Source organism: Phascolarctos cinereus, unplaced genomic scaffold (genome assembly GCF_003287225.1).
Source record: "Phascolarctos cinereus isolate Bilbo 61053 unplaced genomic scaffold, phaCin_HiC Scaffold_1;HRSCAF=81, whole genome shotgun sequence".
Lineage (NCBI taxonomy): Eukaryota > Metazoa > Chordata > Mammalia > Diprotodontia > Phascolarctidae > Phascolarctos > Phascolarctos cinereus.
This window is the reverse complement of record NW_027555514.1, coordinates 197,792,838-197,815,400: the sequence shown is the minus strand read 5'-3', so window position 1 is coordinate 197,815,400 and position 22,563 is coordinate 197,792,838. Positions and strand designations below refer to the sequence as shown.

The 22,563-nt window shown below is 38.7% G+C and overlaps 1 protein-coding gene across 15 annotated transcripts in view; it reads left to right on the top strand.

Moving 5' to 3' along the window:
* The window catches only part of MICAL3 (microtubule associated monooxygenase, calponin and LIM domain containing 3), a 253,077-nt gene that overhangs the window by 127,289 nt on the left and 103,225 nt on the right, over positions 1-22,563 (top strand). For 10 of the 15 annotated variants that reach the window (XM_021001628.2, XM_021001636.2, XM_021001635.2 and 7 more), the window contains exons 21-24: positions 333-440; positions 1,087-1,273; positions 11,395-11,483; positions 12,778-12,865. In XM_021001628.2, the coding sequence (XP_020857287.1) occupies positions 333-440; positions 1,087-1,273; positions 11,395-11,483; positions 12,778-12,865 (472 nt within the window). The remainder of the gene's footprint in view (positions 1-332; positions 441-1,086; positions 1,274-11,394; positions 11,484-12,777; positions 12,866-22,563) is intronic. The other 5 variants (XM_021001640.2, XM_021001639.2, XM_078156197.1 and 2 more) reach the window with 1 other exon arrangement.

Genomic DNA, 22,563 nt, shown 5'->3' with positions numbered 1-22,563 from the left:
CCTTTTTATCCCCTTTTGTCTTTTGTACATCTGTTCTCCAAGTGCTGAAAATTCTCCAAAAGGAGTGATTACTGGGTTTCAATGTAGTTCACATAATTCTTGCTGCTTTTTTGACAGTTGTGCTAAAATTAGCTTTTATGTCATCACTGACACCGGTTCCCTTCTTATCACCCAGTTATCCTGCTTTGAGGCACTGTGCTGGCATGGTTTGTCTGCTGCACCTTTTTCTCACTTTATATTTTTTAAAAACTTATTTCCTATCTTCTTAATTTATTTTTTTGTTTTCTCGTTTTCCTTAATTTCCTGGTTATTTTATGTCCTCCAACCAATAGAAGTATATAAAGATGTACACGGGCGGAGTGAGCTCATTGGCTGAGCAGATAGCCAATCAGCTTCAAAGGAAAGAACAGCCCAAAACCCTTCTAGACAAGAAGGAACTGGTAAGAGATGTTCCAAGGGTACTGTGTGTTTAGACATAGCATAAAGCTATGGTAAAGTGAACTGGTTAGTTGTCCTCATATATTTATGGTTCTATGGACTGTCAAAGACTGGTGTGATTTACTTTTTTTTTAAATGTAAGGATATTTGAACTCTGATAAGTAAGTATGAAGCGGAAAATATCCGTAAGAAATGTATGAGTATTGAAAATATTAAGTTGTCTTATCCTAGGAAAGAGTTTTTCTCTTCACAAATGCCAATTCATGAAAGAACACAAGTATGGGAGTGTTCATCAGAAAGTGAGTGACATCTCTCTATGATTGTCCTCTTCAGTTGTTTGATATTTTTTTGACCCATCACATGATGGGTCACTCCACCTTGGTGGAGTGAATGTGAATGACTGCTTCCACAGTAAAATGAAGTGTGTTGGAAGGGATGCCCCTCAGACATTGAGGAGCCAGGATTCCTACTGAGTGATGCTCTAATCATTTGATTGCCCCATCTCATTATGGCTTCGTTGGTTAGGACTGGTTAGTTGTACAGAGGACAATGTGCACCTGCAGATATCCCTTTCTGGAGTGCAGGTAACCACAAGAGCCAGTGACTCTGACCTGTTTTTTCCCCTTCTTCCCATCCTGTTTCTCACAGGGCTCATTGAAGAAGGAGTTCCCCCAGAATATAGGAGGCAGCGATATTTGCTATTTCTGCCGTAAGCGAGTCTATGTGATGGAGAGGCTGAGTGCTGAAGGGAAGTTCTTCCATCGAAGCTGCTTTAAGTGTGAATACTGTGCTACTACCCTACGCCTGTCTTGCTATGCATATGACATAGAGGATGGTAAGGAGCAACTTTTCTTCTTCTCCAGTCTCGGGCATTAGAAGTCCATTATTCATATTGCATGGGTGTCTTTCAAGATTGTTCTGAGTCTGATTATAATGGTATATGCCTGTAACACCAGCTACTGGGGAATGCTAAGATAGTCAAATCCCTTGAATTCAGGAGTTCTGAGCATCATTGGGATGATGGTGATGATGATGATGATGATGATGATGATAATGATGGTGGTGGTGGTGGTGGTAATAACTATCATTTATATAAGGTTTACCATGTGCTAGATACTGTGCTAAGAACTTTACAAATATTATCTCATTTGATCCAATCAAATATTTACAATGCTTGGCATCAACATAGTGAACCTCTGTGAGTGAGAGACTGCCTGGTTGCCTAAGGAGGGATGAACTGACCAAGTTGAAAACAGTTCAAAGCTGCCATGCATATCAACAGTTGGATTAGGGCCATGAGTGGACCCTTGTACTTCTAGCCTGGAAGAGATTGGGGAACGCCAATGTTTAAGAAGAACAAAAACACAACTCTCCTAGGTGCTCTTCTACTTTATATTCCCCCTCTTAGTGACCTCATTGACTCCTATAGATTTAATTATCATTAGGTAGATGACCCAGATACATATAAGGAGCCCCAGTCACCTCCTGTGTTGGTCTTGAATCATGAACTACCTAGTAGACATTTCAAACCTGATGATCCAGAGATACCTCAAACCCAGTGTGTCCAAAGTAGAACCTATCTCTTCTCCGAATTTTCTTATTTCTGTTGAAGGCCACACTAGTCTTCGGATCTCCTCAAGTTCAAAACCTTGGCATTATCCTCATGCTCCCTCACCCCACATATCTAGTCTCTTTCCAAATCTTGCTATTTTTACCTCTGCAATGTCTCTCATATCCAGTCCCTTCTCTTACCTTAGTTGAGGCCTTTATCACCTCTTGTCTAGATTATTACAATGGCCTCCAAATTGGTCACTCTGCCTCTAATCCCTCCTCATTCCAATCCATCCTTCTTCATACAACCACCAAAGTGATTTTCTTTAAGTAAGGGTCTTGGCACATCCCTCCTTACTCAAAAAATTCCTATAGTTCCCTATCATTTCTGGAATAAAATCTGAACTCCTTTATTTTATGAAACCTATTGCTTCCAAGAGCAAATACAGATTTCTTTGTTTGGCATTCAAAGCCCTTCTTAACCTAGCCACTTCCTATCTTTCCTGACACTTCCTGACACATGGTTTTCAGTCCGATGATGCTGGCCTCCTGGATGTTCCACGAATAAGACACTCTAATCTCTCAACTGTGGCCATTTTCTCTAATTGTCCCACCTCCACTCCAACTATTAACTTCCTTGACTTTTTTTTTTTTTTTTGGTGAGGCAGTTGGGGTTAAGTGACTTGCCCAGGGTCGCACAGCTGGTAAGTATCAAGTATCTGAGGCCAGATTTGAACTCGGGTCCTCCTGACTCCAAGGCCAGAGCTCTATCCATTGCGCCACCTAGCTGTCCCCTTGACTTCTTTAAGTCCCAACTAAAATCCTACCTTCTACAAGAAGCATTCCTCCAACCCCTCTTAATTCCAGTACTTTCCCTCTGTTAATTATTTCCTCTTTATCCTGCATATTGCTTATTTATATATATTTGTTAGCATGTTGTCTCCCCAGTGGATTGTAAGTTCCTTGATGGTAGCCACTTTCTTTTGCCTCTTTTTGTATCTCCTGAGCTTAACTGGTGCCAGACACATTACAGGTACTTATAAATGTTGACTGACTGATTGGGTGATTTACAGCCTGATCCATCCTATCTTTTTAGTGTTCTTATACATTCCTCCTCTTCCCACACTCTAAGGTGCAGCTGAACTAGCCTTCTGTCTTTTCTTCCACATTCCGTCTTTCATCTCCAGGCTTTTGCCCTTGATATTCCTCTTGCCTGGGGGATGCTGACTCCTCTCCTCCACCTCATGGATCTTTCAAGATGCAGCCAACATACTCCCTTCTGCAAGAACACTTTCCTGATTCCTCCCAAATGCCTTGTATTTAGCAGCCTTGCATTTACTATTTGTATTTTGTATATATTTATACGCTTTTGTTGCCTGGTAGAAGGTTAACTCCTACAATGTAGAAATTGTTTTGGTATTAGTGTTTGTATCCCAAAGACCTAGCACAGTATCTTGCATAGGTACTTAATTAAATACTTGTTAATTGATCAGATTCCCCTTTTTGTCCCTATCCTGTCACCGAAGACAATCCAACATCATCAGGAGGATGAAAGTATTTAGGCTTCACCAGTAGACCTCAACCTCAATTTATTTCAGATTTGTGAATATGCATGTTGGATGGAAGGTGGAACAAGAAGAATAAATTAGTTATCAAGTGAGAATATTTAGAGTGCCTATGTTTACATGGAAGAAGTATTTGTTTATAAGCTATTCCCAGAGATTTTTTAGGTCTGTTAATGTCCTAAATGGGGACTAGTTAGTAAGAGAGAGCAAGTATCAGAAGAGTAGGAAATTGAGCAGTTCCTGCACTTCAGAGCTTATCTTTGTGTCTTTAAATCATTGCAACCTCTTACAGTAGGCTTTGGCATGAAAGAGATTCTCAGAGCATAGAACTTTGCTTTTATTTATTTTTTTTATGTTCAATCAATCAATAAGTCTTTATTAAATGCTGGTGATATCCCAGGCACTGTGCTAAGTACTGGAGATATAAAGAGACAAAAGATAATCCCTGCTTTTGAGGAGCTCACAATATAATGGGGGAGAGAACAAACAAATGAATATATGCAAAGGAAGTATATACAGGATAAATAGGAGATAATTAACAGGGAAGGTAAGAGAACTCTTTCTACAGTGCATTCCTCCAGTAAGAACTTTGCTTTTAAATCAGCCAATCAGGAATATTTACTGAGCACTCATAATAATGATGGCAGCTAACATTTATATTGCATTTATGATGTGCCAGGCACTGTGCTAAGTGCTTTACAATTATTATCTTTTTTGATCCCCACAACAACCTTGGGAGGTATGTGCTATTATTATCACCTCCATTTTATGGATGGGGACACTGAGGCAAACAGGGGTTAAGTGACTTGCCCAGGGTCACACAGCTAGTAAGAGTCTGAGGCTGGATTTGAACTTGGGTGTTCTTGACTCTGGGCCCAGATTTCTGTAAGTGACTGTACCATGTATGTCAACATTGTGCCAAGGTGCCGTGAAAGACAGGAAGAGGGAAAATAATTGACTCTCCGTATTATAAGGGACCTCAGTAATAATGTAGTCCCATTAAGGAGCTAACAGTCTAGGGAGATAAGATTCCTACATGAAACAGCAAATAACACAAGATTATACAGTTAAGTAAAGTATAGGTTATTAGAGCTATTAGCATAGGATTTCAGAAGGAAGTAATCGATGAGAGGTGAAGTAGAAGGCTTCTTAAAAGAAGTTGTCCTCTAAACCTTGGTCTGTGAGTAGGTGTGATTGAACAAAACGAGTCAAAAACAGGAGTAGACTTGAGCTCAATAAGAAGACCAGCCTAATCAGAGGAGAGGGATGAGCCTGAAAACCTAAGATTGTAGATTTAAAGCTTTAGGAGGCAATATTTAGAGCAGGCCTGCACAGCTTGCACTTACCTTGCAGCATGCCAAAGGATTTTGGACGGCCCACAAAAAATGTAGAGAAAAACATCCTTTGTATGTAGAGGAAATCCTTTGGCCGTGCTGCAAGCAGCCCTTGGGCTGCCAGTTGTGAGGCCTGATTTAGAGGGAATGAAACCCACTCCCTTCATTTTGTAGATGAGGAAATTGAGGCACAGAAAGATTAAGTGATTTGGCTAGTCACGTGTCTTAAAATTAGCAGAGGTAGGATTTGAACCCAGGTCTTTCTGACTCCAAGACCTAGTCTAGTTCCTGTCTACTAAAAGTTATATGATATACAGGTCTGGTGACTAAAAAGGTTTATTGTGGATAAGGGAAATCTCAAGGAAACATGTTCTTCTTCAGATATTTGAACGCCTGTAAAATGTTACTGAGCCTGGCCTGGATTTCCTTGTGGACTCAGGACAGTTAGTGACTTTATCAGTACTGCCAAGAGCCAACTGCTTTTTGTCCTGAAGGTGCTGAACATTATGGTCTGGGGGCAAGGTGATCCAGGCTTTGGCTGCTGCCTACTGAAATAGTTGACGTCTCTTAAGCTTATCCCTTTGAGGTAGGGGTGGTTTTTTTCTTTCTTTCTCTGAAAGAAAGTGGATTGTATTTAGAGCCTTCTTACTCTGTTCATGAACCTCTTTTCTTTGGCCTCATCATAGCCAGTGGCAGCCTTAGGCTGGTACCTCAAGTTTGTGGAGGAATTAGGAGGAAGCTCACTCATACCGTTGTAGAGGAGTTCTTCCCTAAGGCTTTTAGTGCCCCATTTATCAGTAGCAAATTCTCCCTTTGGACTTCAGTGTCTGGCAGCATTCACTCCCTCAATATTTTTCTGCATGGATCTTTAATTTAAAGAGCCATTCATCAGTTTGATTTGTCTCAGATAATATAGATCTTTTGGTTTTCAGAGAAGATTTTAAGGAAACGTGTTAACCGCTTGTTCTTTCTCCTGAGCACAAAGTGAAAAAACAAGGAAGTAACAATTTTCGTTAAGATGTAGCAAGGAGGGGTTTTTTGTGTTTTGGGGTTTTTTGGGTTGTTTCCCTGCTAAGGAATTATTACATTCATTAGTCTTATATTGAGAACATGACTGCAATTTTAAAGCAATTTACTCTAACTCTATCCTATTTTGAAAGAGGCTAGGTAATTTAGAATGACTAGGGGAAAGAAAGCTAGATCTGGAGTCACAAAGATCCTGGTTTCAAATCCTAGTTTTATTACTACCTATGTAACTTTGGTTAGGCAGGTTAACTTAACTTTTCTGGGTTCTCAGTTTCTTCAGCTGTAAAGTGAGGGGGTTGAACTCAGTGATCTCTGAGGTTAACTCTTAAGTCTGTCACATGGAAAGGGGATGAGGCTTATTTTTATGTACCTGGACAATACAGAAATACAAATTGGTAGAAGATATAAGGAGACAAATTTTGGCTCAGCATAAGGGAGAACTTTCTCACTATTAGAACTATCTAAAAATCAAATAGACTATCTTTTTTTTTGTGGTGGGGGAGGAAGTGTTTCATCCTCATTGTATATTTTCAGTTAGAGATTAGATTACATTTAGGGAGGTTTTGGGCAAAATTACTTGTATTGAATGAGAAGGACATTCCGGCTCAAAGATTCTGTAATAATATCAAACTGATGAACTAAATCGCATGTACTTTAGAGATGTACCATTTTTTTTTCAAACATGAAAAACATGCTTTATTATTTTTCTATAGAACATCCCTATTGAAAATACATTTAAAATATATTCTTTTATACTTAGATGTCATGCTATAATACAGTGTGAAATAATGGTAATGAAATAAGCAAAAGTGATTTATTTAATACTTGCATTCATAAACAAAAGACTTTGCACAAATAGTCTGAAGAAACAAGGAAATAAATTCAGATTTTCTAGTAAAGTAGTATTTATTTGTGCAATGACATAATGACCTTGGTGCTTCTTGGAAGAAGTAAACTACTTACTATGTTGATGTGTTAACTCTTTCCAATCATTATAGTACCATATTCAGTAGATTTCTGATCCATTCTCCAACACGGATCACCTGGTACAGGTACAGTTTTAGTCAACCCACTTTAAAAGAGGTGCACCATTTTGCCCAGATCGCAGATTTTCCTCCGTTCTGCTCCAGGATGGCTTTTCACTGGAATTCAGATGCTTAGGGGAAAAAAAAAATAACCACTCCATCTCTCGCCAAAAGCTAGTTCATTTCCAATTGTTGCCAACTCTCAAGACTAAGACTCCAAGTTAGACAATACGTCATGTCTTTTCCCTGTTATCTGGACAGCTGTAGTCTTACAATTGTGTCTTAAGGATGTTGTTGTATTTGGAGTTCCAGCACATGCTGGAATGTGGACACTGCAACTCAGGACGAAAGGCTACTTAGTGATAGCTTTGCTTTGTCTTTGGGCCTACTCTTTAGCTACCATTTATTTTTTTGCCAATGTAGACATTCTATACTTAAATACTTTCCTTACTCATACAACATATATCATTTAGGTTCTTTAACTAATGAACACGTACAAAATCAATGATAAGACTTGGGCTGCCTTTTCCTGGATTCTCATTTATGTCTTAGAAGTTCTAAAAGTTCTGTTTTCAGATAGAGTAATTTATTTAAGTGTTTACTATATGCCAATTACTGTGCACAAGTGCTGGGGATACAGATATAAGCAAAAAGAAAGATAGTTCTTCAACCTCAATAGTCTAATGGGAGAAGACAACATTTCCCACCCAGCTGTACTCCTTTGGACTTCTCCATCAAGACCCCAAGAACCTAATCCCCAGGAACCTCATTATCTTACAAGAAGGCATTAGCCTTGATAACTTATATGACATCAGTACTCTCTGTCCCTCGGGCTGAAGGACAGAGCTATGAGCCCCTCCCAAAAACTCCATTTAAGGACAGAGCCCAGACCAGCTAGCTCTTTGTTTCCCACCCAGTTGCTTTCTTGGATTTCTCCATAATCCCTCCCCTAGCCCTCCTGCCCCCAAGCTTTTCAGCTTTATTGTATGTATTGTCATTCTTCATCAGACTGTAAGCTCCTTGAGGGCAGGGACTGTCATTTTGTATTTGTATCCCCAACATTTAGCACAGTGCCTGGCACACAGGAGGCCTTTAATAAATGTTTATTTATAGCAGTCAGTCAACTAGCATTTATTATATGTTGCGCTAAGTGGAGATACAAAGAAAAGCAGGAAAAAAAAGTCTTACTGTCAAGAAGCTCATAGTCTAATGAGGGAGACAAAATGCACACTTGCACAAATAAGATGTGTACAGGATAAATTGTGGGTAGTGTCAAGAGGGAAAGTATAAGATTAAGAGAGACTGGGAAGGACTTCTTGTAGAAAGTGTGACTTTAGCTGGAACTTGAAGGAAGGCAGGGTAAGGAAGAAGAGAGTTCCAGGCATAAGGGACAGCCTGGAGTCAGAGACAACGTCTGGTCTCTGAGAAGAGTAAGAGGTGCAGTGCCACTGTGTTGCAGAGTATGTGGAGGGGAAAAATGTGTAAGAAGACTGGAAAGGTAGGAAGGGGATAAGTTATTCAGGACTTCAAAAGCCATACAGAAGATTTTCTATTTAATCCTGGAAGTCTGGAGATGTATTGGAGTTTATTGAAGGGGCAGGGGCAGGGGGTGATACAGTCAGACCTGTGCTTTAGGAAGACCTTTGACAGCTAAGTAGCCGAATGAAGGATAGATTGGAATGGGGAGAGACTCGAGGCGGGCAGACCTACCAGTAGGCTATTGCAATAGTCCAGGCATTCTGCTAATAAAGGTACTAATAAGTACCTTCTACCAGGGTAATGAAGACTTACTCCAGGGTGCATACAGTCAGAGGAAAGAAGGGGACTTATACAGGTGATGTTACAAAAGTAGGGACAACAGGACTTGCACCTGATTTGGATATTAGATGGGGGAGGGGAATCAAATGACATCTAGGTTACAAGCATGGATAACTGGGACAATTGAGGGTGGTACCCAAGAGTAGTAGTGAAGGTGGAAAGATAGGAAAGTTGAGGTGGGGAGAAGATGATGAGTTCAGTTCTAGGCATGTTGAGTTTAAGCTGTCTTCAGGACATCTGTTTTGAGATGTTCAAGGTGACTAAGAGGCAGTCAGAGATGGACAGGAGGTCAAGAGGGCAGTTAGGGCTACACAAGTAGACATAAGAGTCATGCATACAAACAACACATAAAAAGTAACTGAATAATGGAGAAGGTGGGTGGATGGGAAGGTGTCATAATGGGGGCAGGATGGAGAAGTCATCCTGGGAGTCATGGGTAGAGCCAGGTTTGAAGTGAGCTTGTCTGATGCAGGTGCTTCTGGAGATTGGAGATTCTGGGAAAGAACATTCAGTTCAAAGATTATTACCAAAAGAGACCCATCAGGTTGATGAACTACAAAAAAGGGCAAATTCTTTGGGATTGAATTATTGTTAGTATTTCTAGAATCCCTCGCAAAAGCTACATGACTATCTTTTTTTTTCCTTTTTTTTAATTTAAGATAAGTTAAGGTTTAGGGTTGTTGCCAAGACTCTTGGCCCATTTTATAGCATCATTTTGCCCCCTCTAAGAGCTTAATTCTGGTACTTGAAGTCCTTAAAGATGGGCATTATGTTGGCAAAGTGATAAAATTATGGCTATTACTACTTATGCCCTTTTTCCTACTTGACTCATGTATTGACAAAATAAGGTTTATTGACTTATGCTTAAAGGTATGAGATTACACCCTAGAATCTTGGCATCCCTAGTTTTCTTTAAGGCTCGCCTAAGGTGCTAACACCTTCTGAGTCCCCTAGTTACTAATACTCTCTTCCCTCAAATTTACTTGTATTTATTTGCCTACATGCAGGTTGTCTCTCTGGTAGAATGTAAGGTCCTTGAAGGTAGGGACTATTTTGTTTCTGCCTTTGTATCTCCAGCACATAGAACAATTCTCTGTGAATAGCAAGCCCTTAATAAATGCTTAAAATGCTTAAAATTTTTTTAAAAAGGGGAGGGGCGGTAGGTGGTGCAGTGGATAGAGCACTGGCCCTGGAGTCAGGAAGACCTGAGTTCAAATCCAGCCTGAGACACTTGACACTTACTAGCTGTGTGACCTTGGGTAAGTCACTTAACCCCATTGCCTAGCCCCCCCCAAAAAAAAGGCAAAACAAAAATAAATGCTTAAAAATTAAATAGAGCCAATCAGTTCAGTAGAGGGAAATAGCAAATGTAAAATTTCATAATCATCAAATACGTTTTTTCCATGCCTCCAAACTGTTCTGGGAATATTAACAAACCTTCAAAGAAGTCAAGTGACTTACTCCACATCATTAAGGAGGCTGGTGGCCAAACAAAAAAAGTAGAATCCATGTTTCCTCCTAACATAGTCAAATCAAATAAGCAGAGGCCCAGAGCTTAGAAGAAGTCCTAGTATGACCAAGTAAAATATTTACAACCCATAATTACAAGCTATAAGATTGTTATTCTTTTAAGCTACTAATGGTTCCTGACAACAGATGCATCATCTCTGTGACACTAGTTGAGCTGGCAAGAACTAGTGGAAAATTTGTGAGCTGGGAAAATATTCTATGGGCATGAATACTTTTTAAACCTAACTATAAAGCTGTTATAAAGTATGCCCCCCCTCCCTCCCAGTAGACCTGTTTTGGGGTCAGTGAAGGGGGAAAGAGGAAATCTCTGAAGGAAAAGAAAGAGTGGAGCAGGTAAGCAGGTGAAGGGTAAAAGGAAACAGACCGAAAAAATAAGGCATTCCAGTCTATTTTTGTTTCTTCCCATTTTTTAGGTTATCTCATTTTGGCTTTGAGAAGAAAACATTTTTTAAGGGAAGATACCCAGTTTATCATGCCTTTTTCAAGGATTGTTTCTAAGAGTGTTGAGGTTGTGGGGCTGTTAGACCTTTAAGGAGATCCCATAACTGCTTCTCCGGAAGAGGCCAAAGGGCAGAACCCTAATGAAGCACTAATCTGTTTCAGAAAATTCACCTTCTCACTTTTTGAGGTGCCCCAGGCACTATTAGTTTCTCTGAAAATGGCCCTTTCAGCATTCATGCTTAGCGCTGCCCCACACCCTTGTCTCCATCCCCCACCCTTCCAGTTATATTCATTACTGCTTTCCCCAGAAATGCAACTTCCAGCTTTCCATGTGATGCAATCTTTGTTCTTTATACACTACTGCTTTGTTTGTAGATGATGCCAGGCAAGCCTCGCATCTCTGCTCTGGGAACTGATTGGGATTTTGTTCAGTGACTTTCAGATGCCAAGTGAAATAGGCCTCTGCTTCAGGCGAACAGGGAGAGACTAGCTTTCATCAGCTTATAGGGGCCGATTGTCTCCATACGTTGTCCTGGAGGGAGGCTAAAGAACCTAGTGGACATGCACAGATAAAAGAGAAGCAGGACTGTCTGGAAAAAGAATGGTACCGATTTCAAGTTAGTAACAATTTCATTTACTTCTTTCCTTATCTCTTATTGCCCACAGGTAAATTCTACTGTAAACCTCACTACTGTTACCGACTTTCTGGATATGCACAGAGAAAGAGACCAGCAGTGGCTTCTCTGTCTGGGAAGGTAACATCTAATTTTAATTCATTGGGTATTGGGAGGTAGGAGGGAGAGAACCATTAAATACCATTTGGGGGTGGGATGAAGGTAGGCATTAGAATAAAGTAATACCTTATTAAATATTATAGAGCTAGTTGAATAGCTGTTTGTAAAATCATTTGCAACGCTTAAGGAAGGACAGGAACTTTAGGAAAACCTAGTAGAAACAGTCCCTATCAAAGGAACCCAGGATCGGTTAAAGAAAGTTAAAAAACAGTATTTCAAAAGGAATCAGATTCTGTGCTTTCTTTGGGTTCTTTAAGTCTCACTACGTAGGCAAGGTTTGGAGATTAGATGGGTACGCCAGTCTTTCCAGCTTTAGTTATATTGTTTATATGACATAAAATAGGACTCATTCTGCGTAGTACAGTTTCTTCTCCACTTCTGGTAAGATGAGGTTCTCATTAGGAATGGCATTGGAGTCACATTTGAGAAGGTCTCATTGCTTACTCTGAGATGTGCCTAAGTGGAGAAGAGACAAAATTTCAATGTTTCTTACTTCCTTTTAACCATCCTCATTCTATAGATTTCACCTCACTTAGGGTATCAGTTGCTTACTGAGAGCTACTATTTTTGGGACATTTTGGGGGTGGTTTTTGGGGTTTGGGGTTTTGGGGTTTTTTTGCAACAGCAGCTGGCCCCCTTATTTCCCTCGGTATTATTCATAAAATAGATTTCACTCACTGAAATAGACTCCATAGCATGAGTCAGAAGAGATCTGGGTTATCTCCTGGCTCTCATATCCCTGTTTTTATGATCTTGGACAAAGTACTTAAATCTCTCTGAGCCTCAATTTTCTCATCTGTAAAATGGAAATGAAGCTTGTAAATGCTGTTTATTAGGGTTGTGTGGAGGAAATGCGTTTGTAAACTTTCAAGCAATATTCAGCTCTAAGATGTGGTGATGCCGCTTGTCATCATTGTTAATGGAGAAAAGCTGGAAGGAAAGCTTGGCTGAGGCTAGAATTTGACTCCTGGTGACTTCTAAGATGAATCTGGCCCAGATCATAAAATATCTTATCTAGTGAGTTTTAGAGTCTGAGTAGGGCATGTGTATTATTAGCAGGTGTGGGAGAAATCCCACAACAGTGGAATAGAGTAGCAGAGGGCAAAGATTGATGGGATAGTTAAAGGTAAGCCAGCTTTCTAGGCTCTGTTCTTCTGGGCTAGATCTCATTTGACACTTTGTTGCTCCTTCATGCTCCTTCATGGAATCTAAAACTGTCAGCTATTGACTTTCTTACCCCTTTCTCCTTTGGTAGGAGACTAAAGGGCCCCTGCAGGACGGCACCACAGCAGACAGAACCGGACGCTCCGACTCTACCGCCAGCGCAGTGGAGAGGACTCCAGGTAGCCTCGCTTCCTTGTTTGGCTGGGTGGTGCAGTACTCTCTTGGCCTCTATGACAAGGCCAAGGGGATGAGCCATCGACTCCAAAGCACCATTTCCTCGCTTGGGCACCAGGTAGCCCAAAACCCTTTGGACTCCTTTTTCATGTGTCAGCTGCTTGCTTTTGCAGTCCCCTTTCTCTATGTACTATACATATTACTCATACAGATTGTGGGGGAATTTAACTGGCAGGCTGCTAGCCCATAGAGAAGCAATTTGTAGAGTTATTAGAAATTGCTGCTAAAATAGCTCTGGGGCCTGACTCCACCCATCTCACCAGGGAAATTGTGCAGATCTTCTCCAAGCATACAGAGGGTTACAAGACAAATTTCTCATGTCGTTGACCCCAGGTGAGAAATCTGGCCATTCCTATAGCTGGCCATTTTGGACTTTATTGGCATATTATTTTGGAATTGAGAAGCCTCACAATCTGGATCTTTTGTTTTCACTTAAATTCTAGAGATCCCTCTGTCCTCATCCTTTCATTAAGTGTCTGGATAAGATGCTGATGCTGTATTTAGTTCCTAACTGTTAAAAAAAAAAAACACACCCAATTCCTGTCTACTTTGGTGGTCAGTTGTACTTCCCTTAATTTCAGAGAGTCTTTCATTGACCATCCCTAACAACATCAGCATGCATGTTAGTGCCACTGTCATTACTTAAAAGAGGTACTTATCTTAACTAGTGCTGAGGGATGGTATAGCAAGGGTGACCAGAATGGATGTGAAGTGGGAGGAGGAAGAAAGTTTGTCCTTTGGATAAATAACCTGTTATTGAAAACATATGGTTTTATTCTTAAAATTGCTTTTTGTTTTATGGATTAAGGCTGTGACTATGTTTTCATATAAGAGATTTAATTGCATATATCCCTTTTTTTAAAAAAAAAAGTCTTCCAAGCAGCCATTTAAGAATACATGGTTTTTAAAGTGGGGAGAAAAGGGGCTTTAGATTTTTACCAAGAAATTGGGTTTTAAAACTAAAGAGTGTGATATTAGCAAATGTCCAGGACTATGAACTAGTTGGTAATGAAGGTGAAAACAGAAAAGACTTGTCCCTCTCTGCAGCTCCCCACTCACAAACAGCATCTTCCCAGAGATGAGTCTTCCCTGTACCTCAAAGCCTGTAGAAGTCACTCTGTAGAAACTAGCACGTGCTTCCAGCTGTGGGCTGGGCAAGAATGGCAAGGGCGGGTGACTTGGTATAGTGAGCCATGCCATTCTTGGCTTTTTGTATTATTCCGTAGTACATATAGCCCGTTCTATAAATCTAGGAAATGTTTTCATTTACTATCCTTGTGAGGCTGACATTTTATACAGTAAACCAGTAGTAATATTTAACCCTTAGCAGTACTTGATGCCCTTTCCTCTGATAGAGTGCTGACAGCTGTCCACAGTTGACATTTATGAGATATCAAGGAAGGTAGTATTTCCATAGTGGAAAGACCAGGAAGGAATCTTCACAGAACCTTTTTCCTTGTCCTTGAATATATGTTTGACTGAGTAAGAAAGCTTGTAATCACATGTACTGGTCAGTCTATGAGGCTTCCAAAGAAGTCTCTTTGATATCAATGAAAAAATATGGAGGCACTAAACTCACAAGGATATCTTTGAAAAGAATTGAACTGAGTTATAAATTCAGATCATTCCTGACCATATCATATTTCCATTTTGCCCATCTAGTTTTGGTTTCTATTCTTGTCTACTAGTTGAGAAAATCGTAATTTTCAGTTTTGCAGCAGTTTAATTCTTCTTTTAGGCCTGTGTTTTTTACTTGTGTTCCCTATATTAATTATTGTTTTTACTGCATTGTGGTCTGTAAAGGATATGTTTAGTAAATATTGGTAAAACTCAATTTTTTATTTTTTTAAATAAAATTTAATAGAAATAGAAGTTCTAATCTTTCTGTACCCCAATGGGATCTTTTTGCACACCCTACTTTGGAGACCACTGCCCTAGGAAATTATTTTTTTTAAAGGTACTACGTGGTGCTAAAATATATATATTTTCTTTAATGTTTCCAATCAGAAGACACCATAAGTCATTAGATCCAACAGTTTTAACTGTTCAGTCCTATGATCTCCTTTGTTTAAATTATGATTAGATTTGGCTAGCTCTGAGACAGGAACATTAAGTCTCCTACAGTTATTTTTGTTGTTTTCTGCTCTTTTTGCAGTTCAATTAACTTTTCTTTTTTTCTTTAAATTTAAATGCTTTGTCATTTTCTTCAAACATATGCTTGATTTTTTTTTGCATTTCCCTATCTATATTTCCCTGATTATCTGTCTTGAAATTATAAATTTTAAGTTTTTTGCTTTGTCTGATGACACGATTGCAACTCTTTTTTTGAATCAAAGTGATGTATAAGAAAATTTGTTCCAGCTTTTTGTTACAATAATAATAGTTATAATAACAATACTTATTATTTTTGCTTCATATATGTCTGGTTTTTAGATGTGTTTCTTATATGCATCAAATTGCTTTGTCTGTTCTGCCACTCTTCCATTTTATTGGCCTCTTTAATCTCATTCACATTTGAAATTTTGATTGTTAGGTTTGCATTTTCCTCTTTTTTTTTTTTGGTATTGAGTTTCATCACCTTCCTTCTTTATCCCTGCAATTTGCTTACACTACTTTGATGCTGTTTTATTCCATTTTACCTACCCTTTCTCATTCTTTGACTTCACTTAAATTAGTTTGTTTTTATTTATTTGTGTTTTTCCTTTTATGACCTTCTCTTCAAAATCATTCCTTCTCCCACCCTTAAATGACATTCTTTTGTTGTGCCCTTTCCTAAGAAGTTTTCCTTTGTTATGATCTCATTGTTATTCTTCCTTTCTAGTCTATTCTGAATTCTAGTCTCCAGTTCATGAACTATATACCCTTATTTATTATTTCTTTATTCCCTTAGTGTCTCTTTAAGGATAGAACATTTGGAGTACCAAATTAGAACTCTTTCCCATTTTTATATTATTCCATTTTCAGATTTTACCCATACTTGGCTCTCTCTTAGAAATATCTATTCATGAAGAAAGCAATGTTGAATTGAAACACTGTTCCAAATTTTGAGGCCTTATCCTGCTGTCCTTACCATCAGCACTCTCTACTCATAAAGCCAAATTATCCTGTCTCTGGTTCTTTGTCCTCCCTATCTTGGGATGCTGGCTACCTTTGGGGACTCATACTTAACCTTTTTCTTTGGTGAATCACAGTCCTGAGGAGTACAACACTTTCTATGAGAAGATAGTTTCCGAATGTGCAAATTCTCTCTAAACAAAATATTAGGTCCCTGTCTCTTAACACAATTATGCACCTCCCCTATTTCAGATGTAAATGTTCTTCAGTGCAGTGACTTGCCCAGGGTCACACAGCTGTCAAGTGTCTGGGGTCAGATTTGAACTCGAGTCTTCTTGAATACAAGGCCAGTGCTCTATCCACTGCGCCATCTAGGTGCCCCGATAGGACACATTTCTTTGCCCTTTCAGGGTAATCCTCCTTAGCTTCTTACTGTGCCTTTCCCCTCATTGCTTTTATCCTATTCTCCCACAGCCCACAGATTTGGAAATTTACCAGGTCCTTCTGTATTCATCTGTGGGCTGGGTACAGTTTCCCTTGGCCTCTTATCCTCTTTCTCCCTTTTCTCCTACATTCCCATAGTGATTATCTTTTCCATAAAAGAGGTTGATTCGCTTCTTGTAAATCACACAATTTAGTCAATGAGTGAATGAAAAAGCATTTGTTAGGTACTTTTTTATGTCAAAGCACTGTGCAGTACAAACATTGAGGGTACAATTAGAACAATAATAATCTAATTTAAGATTAATTTATGATATTTAACTCTTCCACCTTTCCTTCCTGTTTGTTTCATTTAAACCTTTAGCCCCTTAGATTTTTTTTATCCCATGAGTTTCTTTACTGATTTTGATTACTTAGTCTTTTCTTATAATTGTAACTTACTCCTTTCTTGTGTTTTGTTTGAGGAGTTTGCTAGTCAGATATTCTAGTCTTTTTTTGTTTTTTTTTGCAGAAATATCTTTTGCCTCTTTTTTCTTGAAGGTACATCTTTTTTCATTGATTAGGCTCAGCTTTGTTAAATATGTACTTTCAAGTTGCAGCTTAAGTTGCTTTACCTTTTGGAATATACAGTTCCGTTTTCTCCAATTTACCACGACTGCAGAATATAATTCTGGGTTATTCAAATTGGTGTTCCTTCACATTTGACTGTCTTTCTCTTGACTGCGTGCATAGTTTGCTATTGAAATTTCGAGATATAATTACTGTATGCCTTAAGGTTTCAAACATGGTTTTTCCTTCTCCTCTGGTAGTAATCTATGGATTCAATCAATTATTGCTTCGTCTTCTACATTTAAAAGTTTTGAACAGTTTTCTTGTTTTCCTGCTGTGTTGGTATTCAAGTTTTTTAATGTGTCGTATTCTCCTAGGAGATCTATAACCCTTAAGTTACATCCATACATCCTGTCTTCAAGATCATTCATTTTAGGTTGCGTTTTTGGTTTTTTGTTTTTTTGTCTTTTTATAAATATCATTGCCTTTTCCTTCTCTTGTACTTTTTTCTTCTAATTTTCTTTTACTTCCCTATTTTGGTTTTTAAATCTTTTATTCCCTCTTTCAGAGCCTGAAATTGTTTAGAGAAATTCTGTATCATGTCTTTTAAATTGTGTCCTCTACAGTTTGCATACTTTAATTTCATATTAAGAATTTCTGATCTAATTTCATTCCAAATTTCTCTCTTTTTGCGGGGGGAGGCTAGGCAATGGATTAAATGACGTGCCCAGGGTCATGCAGCTAGTGTCAAATATCTGAGGCCAGATTTGAACTCAGGTCCTTCTGACTCCTGGTGCTCTGACCACTGAGCCACCTAGCTGCCCCCCCAAATTTCTTCTTTTGAAAGTTGACTTTCTTTTTGAAATATTCTGGAGTTTCTTATTGTTTCATTGGCTCTAAGGAGTCCACAAAACTATTTTTGTTCAAGGTGTTTTGCTTCATTTTCTTTCATTATTAACATAATAGTATTCTGGCCCTTTTAAGGCTTACTCATTCTTTATTCTGTCCTCATGAGCCTCTCTATTGGTTTATCTGCTTATGAGCTGAACTTTTATTTTATGTCTTCTCTTATAGCCTTTTGGTCTTTCAGCCTCTCTCTTATATTCTTGGTTACCTGTCTGTGGCTTCCTTCCACATTCGCTGTCCCCTCTCTCTTATGGTAACTATAGATCCCTCTACCTCCAAAGTGGGATGTCGTCAGCCTCCTCAGTGCAGAAGATATGGGGTCCCACCTCAATGTTACTATAGTAAACTCTAGAGAGAGGAGAATATTTCCAACTGGGCTTCCAGTTCTTCATGTGAACCACAGAAGGTATTTCTCCTCTAGCCAGCTCTATATTACATTCTTCAGTGATATTTAAGGACAAATACCCCACCATCTGTGCAGATAGGTACAGAGTAGATTGAGCACTGGGCCGAGAGTCAGAAAAACCTGAGTTCAAATGTGGTCTCAGACACTTAGTAGCTGTGTGACCCCAGGCAAGTCACTGTTTGCTTCAGTTTCTTCATTTATAAAATGAGCTGGAAAAGGAAATGGCAAACCATTCCACTGTCTTTGCCAAGAAAACCATCCAAATGAGATCACAAAGAGTCAGACATGACTGAACAACAATAACCCCACCATCTTGCTGGTCACGTCATCTGCCAGTTTTTGGTTTTTTGTTTTTTAAGTTTTGTGGATAGAAAAAAGAAATCCTCTCAAATTAGAGAAACTCTAAACTTAGCAGTTCTAAAAAATGATCTAAGCAACGCAATCAATGAAAGACTCAAGGACATTTCCATACGTAGAATTCTTGAGTCCAAGCTAGAAAGGCTATATGATGTTAGTTCCATTTCTGCTCCCTGACCACTGTGAATAAAAATGGTTATTATTTGGGCACCCTAAAACCCAATGGACTCAGTGTATATCAAAAGCAGAAAGCCAGGTCCAGTTTTCAAGGTTCCAGCTCTTTCATTTAAATTATGGTATAAGAATTCAAAAGTATAAAGGGCTTAGAAATGATTGTGTATTTTATGGAGCCCATGTAGTTCTTTGGTGATTAGGGCTGTGCATTTGAGCAACTAAGTGTTGGTAGACTTTTATTTTATTTGAGGGATGGAGGGGTCATGCCTGTGAATATCATCAGTGAAGGGAATTCCTGGTGAGAAAATTCCATCCACCAATTCAGATTATTGGTGACTGTTAAGACACTTTTGTTTTTAGAAAGTTGCCTGGGGTAGTGAAAAGGTTGTATCTTGCTCATGGTCACATTGTGTTATACTTACTGCCTCTCTAGTGATTTAATAGTTATCATGAAACATATTTTATCTCTTTTTTTTTGATCCATTGTTTTTTATCTTTTTTTAATTCTAGACAAATACTAAAACTTATATGTAATACAAAAAAGAAACATTATAAACAAATATTAAACTTAAATATAAAATAAGAAAAAAAAACAATTCACATGCACAGCAGAACACAGGAGAGGATTCAGAATATATAGCAATCACTTTCCATTTCAAGAAAGCTTACATATTAAATACTGCGTGTTATGTTGAAAGCTGTCCATCTTTTCTTTGCTTCCTTGTAGGTTTTCTTTTGTTTATTTTATCTCTTTATAAGGTTTTCTTCTTTAAGTCTCAAACTAAAACTGTGATTAATCAACCTAGAGTTTCTATATTTGAAAAGACTAGATTAATGACTCAGGGCTTCAATATCGGTCTTGTGTTTGGAAATCTTTAAAGCAAGTATATATATTTCCTACCTTTTCTCACCCTTCCATTCCACCATTGCTAAGACTTCATTATATTGGTACAAATGAGGTAAAAGTAGGTAAATGCTGTGGCTTTATTGGGTGTTTGACTCTGTTGTGCTTGTGGTAAACTCTGAACTATCTCTGTATTTTGTCATCTTTCTTCATTATTTAATGTTCTTTTCTCCTTCTGCCAAAATTGCTGTTCTTGCTTCCCCCACCCTCTAAAAAAAAAACTTCCAACAACAAGAAAACCCACAAACAACTTAAAAGAAACCACCTCAATGAGCCTCCTTTGAATTGCTGTCTGCTTCTGGTAACCCATTTTGTAACCACAGTCTAATTTAGTGCTGGGTGGACATTGTTTACAATATTTTTGTTTGTAATGTGCTTTTCAGACAGAAATTCTACTTTCTGTTCTTCAAGTATACAAATGATTCCTTTCTCAGCCTCCTATAACAGATCAGTATACTTGTCTCAGGTTGTCTTACCCTGACATACCTGCTAGAACTCCTGTGAGGAGAATGGCAGATAATTAAAAGGAGGCTTAAGATAAAAAGCCATAAGTAGCAGTATCTTTCCCATATAGTCAGATATGGTAAAGTTAGATAGATAGTTAGATCTTTTCATCAAGGGGAACTGTAGGAAAGAGAGAGATAAGAAATGTATAGGAGTGGGAGGGGGGAAAGGGGATATCGGGAGAGTGTGTGTGTGTGTGTGTGTGTGTGTGTGTGTGTGTGTGTTTGTATGTGTACATACACATATTCAATAAATATGTATATACCTATACACATTCAGTAGATATAATGAAAAGATGGGCTCAGGGATAAAGTGGGAATTACTCCATTATCATGATAAAGACATAAGGCCTTGAAACAAGAGCCAAGTTTGCATGTGTGTGAGATATGTCACCATTGTCCAGTAACCTGTGATGTGTGCTTCCTTCTTGTCCACTAAGTGTTAGTACACATGCTTTGGATCCTTGGTGGACTATTTGGAAATCCAGTATACCACGTTTTTCAGTGGAAGGAGATGCTTTCATGGCACAAGGTGCTTCAGTAAAGCCTTTCAGGTAGAAGGAGGAGGTCATGAACTCTCTTTCTTATCACTAATTTCTGATTCCTTAGAGATATTGTGAAAAAATCTTTCCTGGGGCAACAAAATGGAATTCTGAATCCTTTTTTTAAAAATCGAATTGGTACTTTTTGTGTTTACATCAGTCATATCACACACAGTTCAGATCAAATCTCTCCTTGTAATACTTCCCCCAAAAAAGTTAAGCAGAAACAGAAAATACAATGACTGTATCTGATAATGTATACACCATTCTGTCTTAGTAGTCCCCCACCTGTATAGGAGGCATATGTCATTATTTTCTTTGGGAGCTACCTAGGTTTCTCTGTTACTCAGACTTGGACATCCTTTTGATGATCTTTTCATTTACATCATTGCAGTTATTGTATACGTTGTTTTCTTAGTTCTACTTTTTTTGTTCATCAGTTCATACCAATCATCCTATGTTTCTTTGAATTCTCACGTCTTGGCAGTAAAGAATGACAACATTCCATTCTATTCGTTCATCATAGGTTTTTCAGCTATTCCTCAATTGATAAGTATCCATTATTCAACATGTCCCACATTAAAGTGATTTAATTGGTGGGAATATGTGTATGTCCAATTTTCTGTGTATGTGTGTATAGATAGTTGTTTACAACCATGGCCTGAAAGTAATACCATCTGGCTGAATATTCATATGCCCTCTGGTTCTGGAAATCTGGGGGGTTTCCACATTAAGGAACCATGCCTCTGCCCCTGGATTCACCCTTTTCTGGTGCAATCATGGTCAATGGTTCCTATTCTAACTTAGTCTCCTTGTCATTATTTTGTAGAAGGGGCTGAGTGTTCCTTCCCACACCCAGACATAGTACCAAAAAGGGCATTATGTCCTAGGAGTGGTACCCCTGGAGAAGAGAGAGAGACACTTAGGGTGGCATCTTGCTAAATTGCCAATACCATCCCCCTCCAGACAACATTCCTGTCCTATAAAAGCCTCAACCAATTGACTCTTGCCAAGGAAAGCAGGCCGTCCTATTTATAAGAGTGTGAGGTCTTATGGAGTGTATCTAGGTTGGGAAAAACAGACCTCTCGGTCCTTGCCCACCATTCTTCTTTCAGAACTATAGATTAGCACTGCTTTGTTATTTATTACTTGAGATTTCTTTTTAAACAGGGAGTTTTGTTTCATTCGTATAGGATGTCTGTGAGTGTGTGTGTGTGTGTGTGTGTGTGTGTGTGTGTGTATTTTAATGGCCTATGTAAAATTTTTTAAGCCATTTCTGATGGAGGCCTTAAAATGACTTGAATGAAGAGACCTTCACTTGAATCTAGTGTCACCTTTATTTCTGCCTTATCTAGTGCAGTTTAAGCTGAGAAATAACTAGCTGATGAAAAGAGGGTTTTTGGTTTTTTGTTTTCTCTGACTAGAGAAGAAAGGGAACCAAGTTGGTACCAGTGACATTGCTAAGAACCTTGAGGGTCAGCTGTGTTGAGGATAGCTTGATAGGTCCACTTCTCCCCTTTCCTAAAGTCTTTTTTCCCCACCTTGTGCCCTTGTTATGGTTGTTGTTGTTTTAACCTGTGCTGTTGTGAGCTTTCAGTGTTGTGTTCTTTTGTGAGGGTTTGTTTTGGTTTTTTGTTTTGTTTTGTTTTGTTTTGGTGGGGATGGGTGGGAGACAGGCAATTCTGTAATGTTTGCTTTTCTTGTTACTGTGAAATTAAGGTGTTGTTTTGTTGTTGTTTATAACTACATGTTATCTCTCTTGTTTGAGAATAAATTCCGAACAATCTTCAGGTTTCTGAGTTTTTCT